The sequence below is a fragment of the Parasteatoda tepidariorum genome, chromosome 6, assembly GCF_982258835.1.
Source record: "Parasteatoda tepidariorum strain Cologne lab strain chromosome 6, Ptep-v5.0, whole genome shotgun sequence".
NCBI lineage: Eukaryota > Metazoa > Arthropoda > Arachnida > Araneae > Theridiidae > Parasteatoda > Parasteatoda tepidariorum.
In genome coordinates this window covers 72,177,655-72,194,064 of record NC_141760.1, presented here as the reverse complement: position 1 = coordinate 72,194,064, position 16,410 = coordinate 72,177,655, and the positions used below count along the sequence as shown (strand labels likewise).

Genomic DNA, 16,410 nt, shown 5'->3' with positions numbered 1-16,410 from the left:
CGCTTTTGGTAAAAAGGGAACAAGAAATATGGAAGTCCTAAGGACTCATAGTTTACAAAGCCTAACGGAATTACTGAAGATAATATATTTAAACTCTTTAAACTACACAGGCACCGAGATTCAGCATGGGAAACCTCGGGTGCGCCATACCCGTCACACAAATGTGCGTCCCTGAGGAAAGAAATCCTAATTATTTATGCTTTTACAGCTACAAATATCTCATGAAATGAAGTATGAGGAATAGTGAAATTGTAATACTCAATGCAGGAATAACATAAAAACATACTTAGGCATAAAAAAAAGTCCTTTCTACACCAAGCAATTTAAAAAAAAAACTAGTCAGCTTAGTAAATTAACATAGTACCGCATAACCATTCTTGTAATAGATTTTATTATTGATAAATTACTAAAGTGTTGTAATTAAAAGGCCTATCTACAAATTATAAATGTATAGGTATAAAAAAATTCATGCAGCAAATATATTGACTATCGAAATACATCATTATTGCACAATGATAAAAAGATGCATTCCCTGAAAAAAGCTCCATATAGTTGAACATGATATTTTCACTTTTAAATTATGTATTACACTGGAGAGCAAATTTTTTGTTGTATTATTACAAATACTTACTTTATCATGCCTAATTAAGGCATAGTGAGTTCAATTCTGAAAAAATGTTTTCTCCTAAGGCTACAGAGTATTTTAAAAGTGAAATTTTTAGTCTAACTTTTGCTGTAATGTACAAATTTAAAAGCATTATATATTACATGAGGTCCTGTAAACCTGTAAATGGTGCGACAAACTTCTGAGGGAGTTAAAGCACATTAACAGAATTAAAATTATATAGGAACCGATGCACGCAAATGTCGTATGTGGCTTGGGGTACTTTTCTATCTGTTCAGACGCAAACAGTTCATAATAGCCTCAGTTGTGTATGACAACATTTCTGGGCATGATGCACCCCCCCCCCCGACTGCCCTAGAAGCTAGATGCAACATTTAAGTAACCTCATTATATATAGCAATTTAAACTTGTACATTTTGTCAAAAAGCAAACTAAAAATGTCATTGAAAGAAATGACATATATAGCAGTTTATAGTTTCTCATAGATATTTCAGAATCATTACTAAAATAATTTAAACAGAACTGTATTTGGAAAGTAGAGGAATAAAAATGCAAAAGAAATAAATACTATTGGGAAAAGAAAAAAAGTATTTATTACAAATCCATCAAATAGAAAATTGGCAAAACTATTTTCTTTTCCTTTTCTCTGGTATTACAACAGCAGCTGGAGGCGCAGAACTACCATAAATCTTTGTAGATATTCTGTTCATATAGTACAATGCCACCATTGAAAAGATGAAACTAAAATAAATAGAAATGAGTAAATTTTTTACCTAAATAAATGAATAAGTTATTTAAAAACACCATTGACAGTTAAGGCTAATTACATTTTACAAACATAAGAATCAACTATATGATTGAAAAATTTTAAGGACCTAAAGTTTTAGGAAAATTACAAAACACCAGTAAAAATAAAATCTCAAAAATGATAATTTTAATTTGAAATAAGCATGACTTTTATGTTAGTTTGCAAATGAAAAACTCAATAGTTTTTTTTTATTATAACTCTTTCCTGAGTATCTACAAATCTTATTTTAAAAATTTTGGAATACAGAAAAGTTACACAACTAATGCAAACTCACAAATAATTACTTATATAGTAACTTAAATCCTTAATTTTGGAGATTAGTTTCATAAGGTGGTTATTTATACAATAATAAAAAACACCAGAATTCTAATTAAAACTTTTCATGCTTGATTTTAATTTAGAGAGTTTAAGAGATCTTATACATCCGGTGGAGAAAAAAAACATTCGTTAAGATATTTAGAAACTTTAATGTTTTTAATTTAATACAATTTGAATGTTAGTTTACAAATGTAAAATTAGTGAAGAAGCTATTTAAAAATTACAATGCATTAAAACTACGTTTATTGCTGAAATCTTTCTATAAGTTGTATAAAAGAAAGCTCAAAACTCCATGTCTCTGTTGTGATAATTTAGAATAGAAAGTGTGAAAAAACATAAGAGTGTAACAAAAAGTAGAACATTAAAGTTGTTAGTATTTAAATATACCTTAAAATTTAAATCCATCGTTTTACTAAAATGTACATTTAAAATAAAATTTTCAATGTGTTTATATAAGCAGATTTTAATAACCCAAATTTCAGACAAATTTTTATTCAATAAAATAATGTTTAAAATAAAAAAATATGTTTGATATTAATGAAAGTTTATTGCTGGAACTAAAAATTAATTTAACCTATATTTTATATTTAAAATGAACATTGGTGGCAATCTTCAAAATTTAAAAAATAAATTATGCCATAAAATGTTTAAATTATATTTATAAAAATAACTCAATAACTACGGATAAAACTTGAATCAAATTGTTGAATCAAAATTCCGTTTTAAAAAAGATAATTTAAAACGAACTGTATTTGGTGTTTTTTAAAGCTTATTTTTAGGTTTATAATACTATAGAATGTGTCATCAAAATGGGAAGGGGATTCATATTTATAACTAATAAAAGTACTATCATAGATAGTTGTTAGATAGAAATAGAACTATAAAAGAATGATTAAAATAGGATTTTTTATTACTATTTATAAGGCTTTAAAAAAAAAGTTTTGAAAATATAAAATTATGTATTTTTATGACATTATAAAAAATTCTGAATCATACTTAACGGGAACAGTAGAAATGGCAAAGAAACAAAGTGGCAAAGCATTTTTAAAGTTAATTTTGAAACAATTTAAAAACTTTGCAAAGTATATAAATATATTTATTTTTTACCCTTGTTATTCATAAATATATCTATAAAAGTGTGTATGTGGTGCCAGTCCCTTAAAGCTAAAAGCTAATCCCTATGAGAAGCAAGACTTATCTTTTAGACACACCTCCTGCATGCATGACAACAACAACAAAAAAAAAACCAGTAGAAGATGGTTTGGAACGGAGAAAGAAAAGTGTACATGCTTTTACATATTAATATAATTTTTTTTAATTGGACGAATTTATTATTTTCATATTCTTACAAGCCTGACCACTCCTACCTTCCCACAAATTCAGCAGTGGGATAGTGAAGAAATTGAATTGATTTAGATGAACTAAATTATTTAAAACGACTTTTGATTTTCATCAAAATATATTCGATTCCAACATCCAACAAACAGTGAGTAAGCGAATGATGTTCTGATGAAACATTCGATTCTTGTCAATAAATATCGTGCAAATATTTCATCTTGGCAAGGGGTATGTAGACATTTATTCATTAAAAATGATTCTTAATAATATTAAAAAACAGTGCATTGAGGAATTATAAAACAGATAAAGTAAAACTTCTGCATAAATTCATATTTGATTAAGAAATTTTAATGGTTTTGATTTCCCAATTGAAAGCCAAAAATTTAAAAATAAGTTAAAAGATATTGAAAAAAAAAATTCACATTTAAGAAATAATAAAACAGAAGTAGCTAAGAATGTTTTGACATTGTTAATGGATTTAAACTAACTTGCAGAGCTTGCGAACTACGCCAAAATGTCAGGAGAAGAAATAAACAATCACAAGAGTGAAAACAAAACTTAGAAGCAGGCTAATAAAAATAGTATAAATAAAAAGAAGAGTGATTTTTCAATGCAGTGCAATATTGAAAATAAAAATCCTGATCCTTGTGTAAGTGATAAAAAAAATTCTTTCAGAAATTTTGAATTTCAAAAGGTTGCTATTATTCTGTTATCGAAAGTACTATTGCTAAGTTTAATGCAGAATTGCATGAAAATATTGTTCATTAGATCGAACATTTTGAAAATATTCCAAAATTGTTTAATTTGTCTGATTTACAAAAATTCATTTTTGCTAAAAGTTCTTTTGGCGGTAACGCCTCTTTATTTGTCAGAACTGTGTTAAAAATAAATTCATGGCAAAAATTAAAAGAATCTTTGATTGATGAATTTTCTTTTGAAATTAATTTTGCTAATTTGCATGATCTTTTGAGTAAACATAAAATAAAAGATTCTGAATCAGCTCAAGAATATTAAAAGATGAAACCGTCATGTAATTTTGGAAGAAAAAAAAGCTGTTTTTATGCATTCTATAATAAAGGGAATTAAGGACCAACATGAAAACAAAAGTGTTTGGTATAGCTGCAAAAATTAGTTCAAATGTAAAGAAAAACTTAAAGTTTATGAAATAATTAAAAGTGATTCTGCAAAGAACATAAGTGCTTTCGATAAAATCAAAACAAAACATGACTTAGATAGTAAATATAATTCTTATGATAGATGAAACAAAATATGATGATAAGTTTAATGTAAGAAAACATTTTACAAATAGGAATAAAAGTAAATATGAATATAATAATGAAAAGCTAAGGCATAATACTGGCACTGAAACTTTTAATAATAAAATTTGTTACAATTGTGGTTCATAAAATCATAATTCAAAATATTGCATGCATAAAGATAAGGGCTTGAAGTGTTTTAAATGTGAAGCCTTTGGACACAAAGCTTCTGAATGCCCAAAATTAAATGCAGAAACAGATGTTCCTAATTTAAACGTTAGTGTAGAGCCAAAACTGAGAAATCTTTTATAGAGAAAGTAAAGCCTCTTTAATCAGAAGATCAATTTTTAATAAATTAAACTCTAAAGAACTATTTCCATTAAATTTTACTCAAAACAGATTTGGTAAATCAATAGTTACTCTGTTAGGATATTTCAAAGAAAATATTGAAATTGATGATTTCAAATATTTTGCTGAAATATGTGTTGTAGTAAATGATGTGATGACTTATGATGCTATTATAAGCGTTAATGATTAAATGCAAGTTGTGAAACAATTATCAATGAAAAGGGTATAATAAAAATAAAATCCAGTGTTTTGATAAAGTAAACTATTTGTCTATTTTACCAATTGATCTTACTACATCTGATGAGGTTAAAATTAACATAGATCCTAATATTTTATAAAATAAGTTACAACAATAAGATTCATATTATTTGCCAAATAAACTTAAGACAACATCACTTTCATCAGTCACGTAGTTTGCTGTTTTCCGAAGAAAAAAAAGACTGTTGAAGCTCAAGTCGCTGGATGGTCAAACAGGGATGAGATTAGCCAAAAGGCAAAAAAGCTGAATTTCCACGATAGTAAATTTTACGCAAGCGCAACCCTTTAATAAATTCCAGACAGTTTAAGATAATAAATAATGTGTTGACATACAATTGTGTACTAATCTATTATTATATAAATGATTACATTGATACTTAACATTTAGTGAAAATAAAAATTACCAATTGAAAAAATAAAGCTAGAAATTATATTTTTCCTCAGTTCACATAAGAGACAATTATTACTTGAAAAACTACCTGGTTTAGCAATTAAAACTACTGAGAATATACATTAATATTTAATTTCTTTTAATAAATACTGTTATGTGATTTATAGCAAATATATCAGTAATATTACTTTTTAAATTATATTGGAAAAAAAAACTTTAACAATGGACCGAATCATTATGTATATATTATAGTCTATTCTAACTAGAGCCCTCTGAAACATATCAATAACAGTGAAGTAGAAATATATAGTAACTCCTTAACATACAAAAATTGCTATTTTAGTTTGAAAAATTACATGACAATCAGCAACTGTTTAGATAATTATTTTTTATTTGATAAGAATTTTGCATTTTATAGCAATTATAAATAAAATTTTGATGATGAGTTAAACTCTTTTTCCAAAAAAATAAAATAAAAATTAAATTAAATCCCTTTTAAAATGATTGCTTTTGTTTGCTATATCTTTTACGTTTGCTATATTTAGTCGTTAGTCTATCTTCAAACATCTTGTGACAAATCCTATTTTTTCTTTTTTGCAAGCACAGAATGTAAGTTTTGAATATATTCCCTTCCAGTTTCTCCGATGCTGTAACACTTACATATACTAATAATCGTTGTTAGAAAAACAGTCACCTTTATAGTAACTAATTTAAAAAAAAAATTACTTCTTACAAGAATCACGATAGTTGGTCTTAAAATTGTGTGAAAATGAATAACAATTATGGATTTTGAAATCACATGAATATGAAACTAGATATACGATTTTGAAAATGAGAAAATACAAACTGGGATATAGAATTTTTAAAATGCGTAAATACAAATCAGTATTCATAATTTTTAGATCGCGTAAATACGAATCATGATGCGTAATTTTTAGATTGCATAAATAAGAATTATGATGCATAATTTTTAGAATGTGTGAATGCGAATCCCAATGCCTTATTTTAAAATCACATATAAATACGAAAATCAATGTTTGATATTATAAACCGCATGAGCAAATCAAGACATTTAATTTTAAACTAGCATGAATACGAATCGCTACATAGGTTTTTAAAAAGGCGTAAATATGAATCACAATATCAGATTTTTAAATCTCATAAATAAGAATCGCAACGTACAATATTCAAATCGCGTGAATAAGAATCGCAACACGAAAATATGAAAAGCTATGTTTGATATTAAAATCGCGTGAATAAGAATCGAGATATTAGCAGATTCCTGGCTTGGGACCTCTAAAAGGCTTGTCAGAAGCAGCGTCGTTTGAACTACGAAAATCAGATCTATCTGGAGGGCGGGGTAAAAAATTCAGAAAAAATTATCTGCTGCGTGTAAAAGGGGAGAAAATAGCTAAAATAAATAAAAATGAGAAAGGATTGGTAGCTATGTAGTTTAAATTTTCTATTTCTCTTTGAAAATCGGTGAATTTGCTGAAAAAGCGGAATACTTATAAAAAAAAGTGCAATTTTTAGAAAATCTGAATTTTTGATAAAAAAGCTGAAATTCAAGATATAAAAGTGAAAAAAGCGGAAATCCGCTAAAAAGCGGAAAAATCTCATCCCTGGTCAAAACAAGGGATAGCGGAGCCCAGTTCTTCAGAACATTGTAGTCCCATTGTAATAGTTAAAAAAAAAAAAGGATCTTGTGTGTCCATAGATCACTGAAAATTAAATAAAGTGATTGTGAAGGGTAGATTCCCCCTCCCATTAATTTAAGACATTTTCGATAGACTACAAGGCTCCAACATTTTCAGTACAGTTGATCTTAAATATAGATTCCTACATGTCAATGTAAATAAAGATAGTATGAAATACACTTTATTTGTGACACATGAAGGGTAATATTAATTGCCTAAGGTTCCGTTTGGTTTCCAAACTTTGATTAATGAGGGTATAGTTTTACCGTATTTAGATGACAATTATTTTGCCTTCCTCCCTCAAAGGCATTGAACAACTTAATCTGGTTTTGAATATTGCTAGTGAATATGGACTTGATATATAATTTTAAAAAGTCCAATTTCTTGAAGAAGCGCATTGAATTTTTAGATCATGTGATAGAGGATGGAAAAATATTTCCATCTACTTTAAAAACCAAAGCAGTTCTTAACTATCCAGAGCCGACAAATTTGAAAAAAAAAAAAAAAAAACACATAGTTTTTTGGAATTAACTGGTACAGAAAATTCATTCCAAACTATTCTATGATAGGTAGAGCATTTAGTGATCTGTTAAAAAAAAAAAATAAATAAATTTGGCATTGAAGAAAGGGATGCAAGTGTTTAAGCAATTTAAATCTTTCAGGGGTCTGTCTAGGTTTTTCTGAGAGGTACCTATTTTGTGAAAATTTAGACATAATTTGTGAAAAATTAAAAATTATATTAAAAAATCAACACAAAAATATGGTAAAAAAATATTAATTTATTGTGTCTTAAGGGATACAAAAATAAAATTTTAAGAAAAGTATTTTATGAAACTACCGTTTTTCCTAAAATTGAATTTGTGAAACTACCGTTTTTCCTAAAATTGAATTTGTGAAGGTACCGCTAAACGGTAGTAAATTCGGCCTGGACAGACCCCTGTCTTTGTTAGCCCAAAACCCTGTTCTTTCAATATGTAACCCTAAATGCGACACTGAATTACACACAGCATAGCTGCCAACCTTAGGAAGCAAAAATTAGGAACATTATATGCGACAAAATTTTATGCACCAATTACGAGAGTAAGACAAAAATTTAACTATTAAATAATAACATTAATAGACATAATATATTTAAATACCTCATGTAAATTAGTCAAAAAATATTATAAACACTATCTTTTGTGGAAAATTTATAATATTAATATTTTACAATTAGGAATACTGGTATAATAGTTAAAAAACAAACATTATCTATTAATATATAATTATTATTCTCCAAATTATAAAACACAGGTAAATATTAAACTACATACTACATCATAAACGAATATTTCTGATGCAAATGTTTATAAACTACAAAACATTTTTTAAAAAATAATAGTTGTTTAAGATTCAATTTAGTGAAATGATCAGCAACAGCTATTGGAATAGTATTTTCCAATAAAACACAACTAAAAATTACTTCAACGCAAAATAATCACAGGAAACACGATTGAGGCGATCAGAACAAGGGATCGGTTTAAAAGCAAAAATACTGCAATTTTACGAAAATTTTGAATTTTTATAAAAATATCAGATTTGATTTAAAAATTAGGAACAAATCCGAAAAATTCTGGACAGTTGGCAGTTATGCACACAGACACCAGTTTAGAAGAATATGCTGTCATTTTAATTCAAAAGCCCCCTGATGAGAAAAATTTTCACCCCACATACATCGACCTAATCCAGCAGTAATAAATTAAGTCAATACTCAAGGTATAGATGATTCAAAGCTCTCTAGCAATGACAATAGTTTGACAAGCATGCATAAGATGCATCATTTTCTGTACCAGTAACACCAGTTTCAGTTCGCTCATTTCCAAAAGCTTACCCTCGAAAATTAGATACTAGACATGGTAGAATTTTTTTTAATTTTTGTTGATAAAAACCCCTGAAGTTGCAGGTAATAATACAACAAAGGAAAACAGCCCAAAGAAGCCTAAATTGACTTCAAAGAAAAGTAAACTTTTTTCTTTTTCAGAAAGTAGTTTAACTGCATGATTCGTCACATGAAGAAGATTTTTCAGAAAGAATAGGAGATTATGATGAAAATGTTCATATAGAGCAAATATCTGAAAATGACTTTGTGTAAGTTAAATTTGAAGGGAAGCATACTATATCGAATTATGTGGCAGTCGTAGTTGAAATCTACCATGAAACTCAATAACTGTATCTGAGTTACTTAAGGAAAAGATGCGATTCTAACAAATTTGTCTATTCTGATAGAGAAGAAAAATACTGGACTGAAATTAAAGACATTGTAATGAAATTACCTCAACTAAAAATTCATCAGAAAACTATCCGGTCATCAACTTTATTATCTTTCAAATTTAATTTCTCCAACTTAAAAATGAAATAATTTGTTCTACTAAATGTTTTTTTTACATTGCGTTTGGAATAAAATAAGTAAAATTTTTTTTGTTAAAATACAATTTTTAAATAACTAACAGTCTTTATCTATGTTTTTTTTTTCACTGTCTGTGTATCCCATTAGACCCACATTAAGTTCCAATAGATCCCAACCTTGGGGGCTAATGAGACAATTACAATAACACATATATCTTTTATTTAAAAAATTACAAATAATATTTCTTTCAATTTATTTTTAGTTGTATTCAATTAATTTCTAAAAGCCAATAGTTATACACAAAAAATAAGAGCAGGAATTGGTTGATTTTAATTACAAATTATTCAAAATCTAAAAAATATTGTTCTATTAGCCCCCACTCTCTCCGTAAATCAACGTTATTTATAGGAAATTTCATTAAAAATGGTTAAAATATTTTGAGAGGGCATTAGCAAATATAAATAAAAAGGGTCAAACATTTAACTTTTACGCAAAAAATACTATCTCTACAAACGCAGCATTAAAATAATTCATACAATTTCTGAATGCTTCCAGCATTTCTAATAATAATAAATATTTACATAGAAATAAAATTTCCATGTAAGGAGATAATGCAGTCCTCATAGATAAACAATGCAGATACATACTAACTTTTGTGACTAAATTGTACATCATTGTATTAAATGAGAAACTGAATACAAAAATTTAGAACTAAAATAGTTAAACATTCAAACACCAATCCACAATGTTCATTTTATTTTTTTGCTCATTAATAGACATTAGTGTCAAAACAGAGTACTAAAGGCCAGACAGAGGTCTAGACAGAGTACTAATAAACCTAACCAAATCACTAAGAATAAAAATACTATATCATTGAAATCCTAAATATGTAAAATTAACTCTTATTATGTCAAATATTAAGAGATAACATTTACAAAAATCTTAGAGAAGAAATACTATACTAAACTTTGCAAAGATAGTTCTTATATAAAAAAAAGGGGGAAAAGAAAGGTTCTTACTAAATAATTACTTTTCTTTTTTACTTTAATATTTTCCTTAACCAAATTATACTAAATTATATATTTTAACCCCGTAATAAACTACAAAAAAAAAAAAATTATGAAAATAAAATATTAATACTCTTTTTGGAAATTAGCAACATTTTGTTAAAGCTCAGATAATAGGTCATTTAAGAATAGTATGAGCAAATAAAAGTTGCATTCAATATGCCCTGTATGGAAGATACTGTTCAAAATATATACATTAAAAGATAAAATTTTTGGAGTTTTTACTTTTCATTATAGCTTTAATATATAATGGATTTATTGTAACTTTTGAATTTAGCAAGTTATTTCAGATTTACTCATGTATAAATATATAAAAAAATTCACATAGTTTAATGAAATTTTAAAAACACATTTTTAGCATTTATTTAAGTATACATGAAAAGATTATGAAATGTTTATGAAGGGAAAATTTACTTACCAAGTCGTGATACAAACTCTGTGAATGAGACCGCATGCAAAGAGAGCAACTAAGACACTTATCAGTACTATAATAAAAGTAAATAAATATGAGATTATAAAAGTTAAGCATATATATAAAAACTGTACAGCATACATGTATAAAAAGTTAGTTTACAGCATAGATTCAAAAAAAAAAAAAGTTATAGCATTACAGTAACTGCATGCATATTATATATATATATATATATATAAAAAATAGATGTAAAAATTTAACATTCATAATGCTTTATACATATAACATTTTTTAGAAAATCTGTTTCTCTGATATAAAAATTTATACTATTGAAATAAAAAAGGACAAACTTTCTACTGTAAATAAAGTTCAAACTTACACAGCTGTTTCAGTACTAGAATGAAGTACTCTTTTTAGTGTCAAAATACAAAAACTGCTATGAAATGGAAAAAATTTACCTTCATTTTAGTACCAAAAGATTTGATATTTATTTATGTTTCATAGTTGTGTAAAGGTACAATAAAAAATGTATGTTATACTCTTTAAAAGTACACAAACAAATATTTTAATTCCAAATAAATATAGATCTATTTCAAACAGTTCAGAAATAAAATGATAAATTCTGAAGACAGTAATACTTTTACGTTACATCAATAAAAAATAATATAAAAATACAAATAGTGTAGTTTACAGTTCTGAAATAAGTGTCATCATTAGTGCAGAGACAAAGAATGATGTATGGTAATCAGAAGTATGACACAGAAGACCCTTGGGACATTGACAATGAAAGACAGTACTTGTTATAATGCCAAAAAGTTTCAGTGAACTATATTATTTGTGCTTTTATACACTGCGAATATAGTCAATAAAGAGACACTAGTATATTACGTTATAGATGTTCTAAATGAGAATCAATAAATGATTTAAACAAAGTTTTAAATAGTTACGAAATATTTAACTTTTAAGTCAGAAGCAAATCCTGCAATCCCAGAAAACAAATTTCTAAATATTTTTGAAAAGAGTCTGAAAAAGCCTATGCTTTTTTAAAATAAATAAAAGTGTATAGAAAATTGGGTCTTTTTTTTACACACTGTATTTAAATGTAATATAACAAAGAAAAGCTAAGTATTTACCTTCTGGAAACAGTTTAGTTTGGAAGCCTTTACCAAATGTTAAACTTTCAAGGTTGCCAATAGCCTACGTTTAATTAAGGAAATTTTCTTACAATCATTAACTAAGCAAAATTTTGAAGCAGAATCTTTTAAAGAAGAACAACACAAGAATAGATATCAGGGGTCTGTCTAGGTTTTTGTGAAAATTTTGACATAATTTGCGAAAAATTAAAAACTATATTAAAAAGTCAACACAAAAACATGGTAAAAATATAGATTTATCGTTTCTTAAGGGAGACAAAAATAAAGTTTTAAGAAAAAGTATTTTGTGAAACTACCGTTTTTCCTAAAGTTGAATTTGAGAAACTACCGTTTTACTTAAAATTGAATTTGTGAAGGTACCGTTAAACGGTAGTAAATTTGGCCTGGACAGACCCCTGGATATGTAATGCTAAAATATCAATATATTAAATCTGATTCATAAATAGAACTTATTTCTGTCACATAATCAGTAAAACTATTTGCCACAAATAAAGTAATAATATTGATGTAATTAATAAGTAAATGTCATGATATGGTCTTTAGTGTCACAGGAAACTGATCAGTCTCACATTACTAAGATTCATTAATACTTAAATACATTATCCAGAAAGACATAAAAAACCTCTAAGGTCAAATCCTTTTTAATCTAGCAGTCACTATGCAAAGATCTAACTACTGCAGGGGTCTGGGTTGGCCTGAACTCACCCTATGCCTTAAATAAAAGAATAACTTTATTTCTCTGTTTAAGTATTTTTTAAATACCACTTTAGCTACACCACTACTTTCTAAATTTAAAATATGTTGAAACAGTGACATATATATTTAATCTAAATGGAAAATCTGCGTAACAAAAATAAGAAATTTTCGAACTTTCTAAAGTTAATTTACCAAAATATGTTTAAAAATGTAATTGAAGGGCTTATTAAAAAAAAAGCTGTAAGTATAAATTATATGTATAAAAATAATTTTAATATTTCCATGGATTACAAAAACATATACTAAGGCTGATGATTTGGGTACACCCTGCATAGGTAAAACTCAGATTCTAAGTATTATTCGGTATTCTTCTAATTATATATATTTTTCTCCATCAAAATAATGTGAATATAAATTATGCTATCAAATATCTGCTGTTTATAATGTAATGAATTAAAGCAATGTAAAGTTTTTTTATGTGTTTTTAAAATATACTGATACTAAGTTTCAGTTAATTTAATGAGATATTTATCTATCTATATGTATGTGTATATGTGCAATTATTAATTATTTAGTAATAACATTTTAAATGTATCAAAATTCTTTTTCCCAACTGAAACAAACACAGTGGAAGGTCTCATATCTGGAATCGTCGACAAGTCCGGAATCTAGACTTTGCAGTCATTAGGATTTTAAGGTAAACATCAAAATATCTTTATTTAATAAAAATTAACCAATAGATGAATTTTCAGAAAGAGCTTTGTTTATTTTGATTGTTAAAAAGTGTCCATATATGGGACTTTGTACTCAAGAAAGTTAAAATATTAATAAAAATTAGTCAGGTACAATTTAAGCAAAGGATACTGTCAGAGCAAACATAAATAGTAGGGATCCTAGAAAACCACCAAACACTGTCATTAGCTGACTAGATGCAAGGCTCCAGCGATAAACTTGCATTCCAGCAAACAAAAGAACAAACAGGGAAGTAGACAATAAACATGATGTACCAGTTGCAATAGCTATAATGATAAAAGATAAATAATTAATAAAGTTTTGCAAAGAAGGTAGATATAAAAAATTATTAAGACAACAGGAAGATTAAATAATTAAGAAAAAGAATTTATTGTACTTTCTAACACTTAATCATCACTAACTAATAAAATTATGAATAACAGAAGTATATTTCTTCACAATTTAACAAGTAATTACTTACCAATTTTTCAACAAGAGCTAAATTAACTCCGCATAGAATTTTTATAGGGACAAATGCTTAATATTTTTACGGGTAATTAGTCATTTCTGTATAAATAATTGCATATTAGAAATAGGGAATATCTGGAGAGGTAGAAATTAAATTTAATACAATTCCATACTAACAATTTATATATATAAATACAATTATTTTTGCTTAAATAGTTTATATTATATTTTCATGAAAATATTACTGCGAATAATTATATCTTTACTATGCATCTTATTTCAGTAATCAACCAAAAAAACATAACCTTGCACCAATTTTTAAATGTTAATTTTGGACGCAAACTTTTAAAAGTTACCACAACGATAAGACACTTAATATTATACTTGAAATTAAGGTAATATGATTAGAAGTTTGTAAATCCATTCACTTGTTTCAGGCAAATATATTCCTCTGAAAAACATTACCCTAAATGTCACATTATTACGAATTAGTTTACAATAGCTTTAGTAAGCGTTTTTATAAACAGTAAATTTATATCGCCTTATTTTCGGGACCAACACACTAATGTAAGCAAATAAAATTATTTCTCAATGACACTAAAACAAATTGTATTTCCATATAATATGATTCAAACTTTGTCAATAACGAAACTATTTATAGGCAAGTTATGTAATTTTCGGGAATGTATTCTTACCCATACTTAAGTAGATAATAAGGTAACAAGAGTAATTTTATTGTTCAATTTTAAAATTTATAAAACATATCTCATTTTAATCATAAAATTACAGCTTAAGTTAGATATATAAAAAGATAAACCAGCCGGTAGTCAACGTCACACAAGCTCATAAGCAAAACAAAGTAAAAGTTGAAGTGCAAAAAAGTAGCTGTTAAAGTTAGGGAGCATTCTCAACAAATGCGGTAGCCGCACCTCTGACAGCTGTCAAGAGAATCAGGGAACCTGAGTGGTAAATTGTTCCAAGTAAAGTATTTTTCACCTATTTCAGGTTTATTTCCTTGAAACAGAGCAGAGGTGTGAATTTGGAGATTCAAACGATTACCTGATTGGCAAGTTCTTTTGTAGGTAAATGTGTTTTACCCATCAGGTTCTCGTTCGCATACGCAAATATTCTGCATGCAGTGTAAATGGCTCTTTACTGTAGTTACCGCTACCTTGCGGCGATTTACTTAAACAATGAGAAAGGTTTTGTTATTATTATTATTTTTTTATCGAGAGATGGAGAATTAATGGCTGATTGCTGAATCTTCAATTACTCTCAGCTGTGCTTCCCTCATTTAGCAGAATATATGGAGTGAATCTGCTGCAGTATTTTCATAAATCCAAATAATGTCTGTGATCTCAACGCAGATAGACAAAGGCAAAATTTGAAAATATAAGAACCTTAACTATTTTCCATAACTTTGTTTAAATTCAAGACGATAAATTTTATACAATTATGCAAAAAAAGGAATAAATCCCTTAACAATCAGGCCCATCATCTAGTAAAAGAAGAAAAAAAAACTGTTTTTTTGTTCTCTCCGGTGTTCTCTCTACGGTGTTGAGCATTTAAATTTTTATTCGAAACAAGTTTGCTTTGAAAAGAAATCTCAGCGATCCCACCATATTTCTTTGTTTCCTTTTTAAAATGATAACTTGAATGGAAAATTATCTGCAGCGCATGTTGCCGTACTGGAAGGTTTCTGCCATCAAGGGGTGCCATGAAATTTTGAAAAATAATTTTGGACATTGTAGGGCACAGCTCCCAGAACAATGATGTCGAATCTCCCTCAGAAATATTTTAAAAGTGAATTTCAAAATTTGGGACACATTAATGCCATTGAAAATAACAAAATCTTCATCATCAGATGCAAAAACGGATACATAAGTTTTTTTAAATAAATTACTTTCAATTAATTTGAACAATGTTTGCAAAAACAATAAAAAAAAGTTAACATTGCTCATGTCACGTCTATTTTTTTTTAAAAAAGTTATTAATCACAATCTAAATGTTTTAACGTCTTGAAGATTAGCTAAAACTATAGTTTTTGAAGCACTAAATAAAAAAAAGTGTGCACATACATATAAAAACGACGAAGATTTTTAAAAATGTTTTTTATTTTTTTCGTCTCCTACTATATTCTTTTAAATATTAACATAGAATAAAATATTATTTGAATTATCAAACAATGGAACAAAAATTTTAAAAATTATATTTTTCAAGTTGACGAAAAAGGAGAGAGAAAGTGATCGGCTTAGAATAAGAAAACTAATAAAGTTTTTTTCAATATTTTTTTTTAGCCTACTTGGAAAATACAGTTTTTAGAATTTTTATTTTGTTTTCTTAGTTTCAGTTTTGTGCCTGTCGGTTAGGTTACATCAGAAAGTGGAGAAAAAAACGTAATTGGCGGTAAAATAGTTATAAAATCTACTAACAATATTTAGAAAACCATTGTAACT

At 27.1% G+C, this 16,410-nt stretch overlaps 1 protein-coding gene across 1 annotated transcript; it reads right to left on the bottom strand.

Moving 5' to 3' along the window:
* Nucleotides 1-1,195: 1,195 nt before the first annotated feature.
* On the bottom strand, nucleotides 1,196-14,869 carry LOC107437945 (dolichyl-diphosphooligosaccharide--protein glycosyltransferase subunit KCP2). Its single transcript, XM_016050095.4, has 5 exons — nucleotides 14,650-14,869; nucleotides 13,619-13,773; nucleotides 12,038-12,101; nucleotides 10,911-10,977; nucleotides 1,196-1,366 (listed from the first exon to the last, which is right to left on the bottom strand). The coding sequence occupies exons 1-5, from the start codon at nucleotides 14,651-14,653 to the stop codon at nucleotides 1,252-1,254; spliced, it is 405 nt and encodes a 134-aa protein (XP_015905581.1). The 5' UTR covers nucleotides 14,654-14,869; the 3' UTR covers nucleotides 1,196-1,251.
* Nucleotides 14,870-16,410: the final 1,541 nt, after the last annotated feature.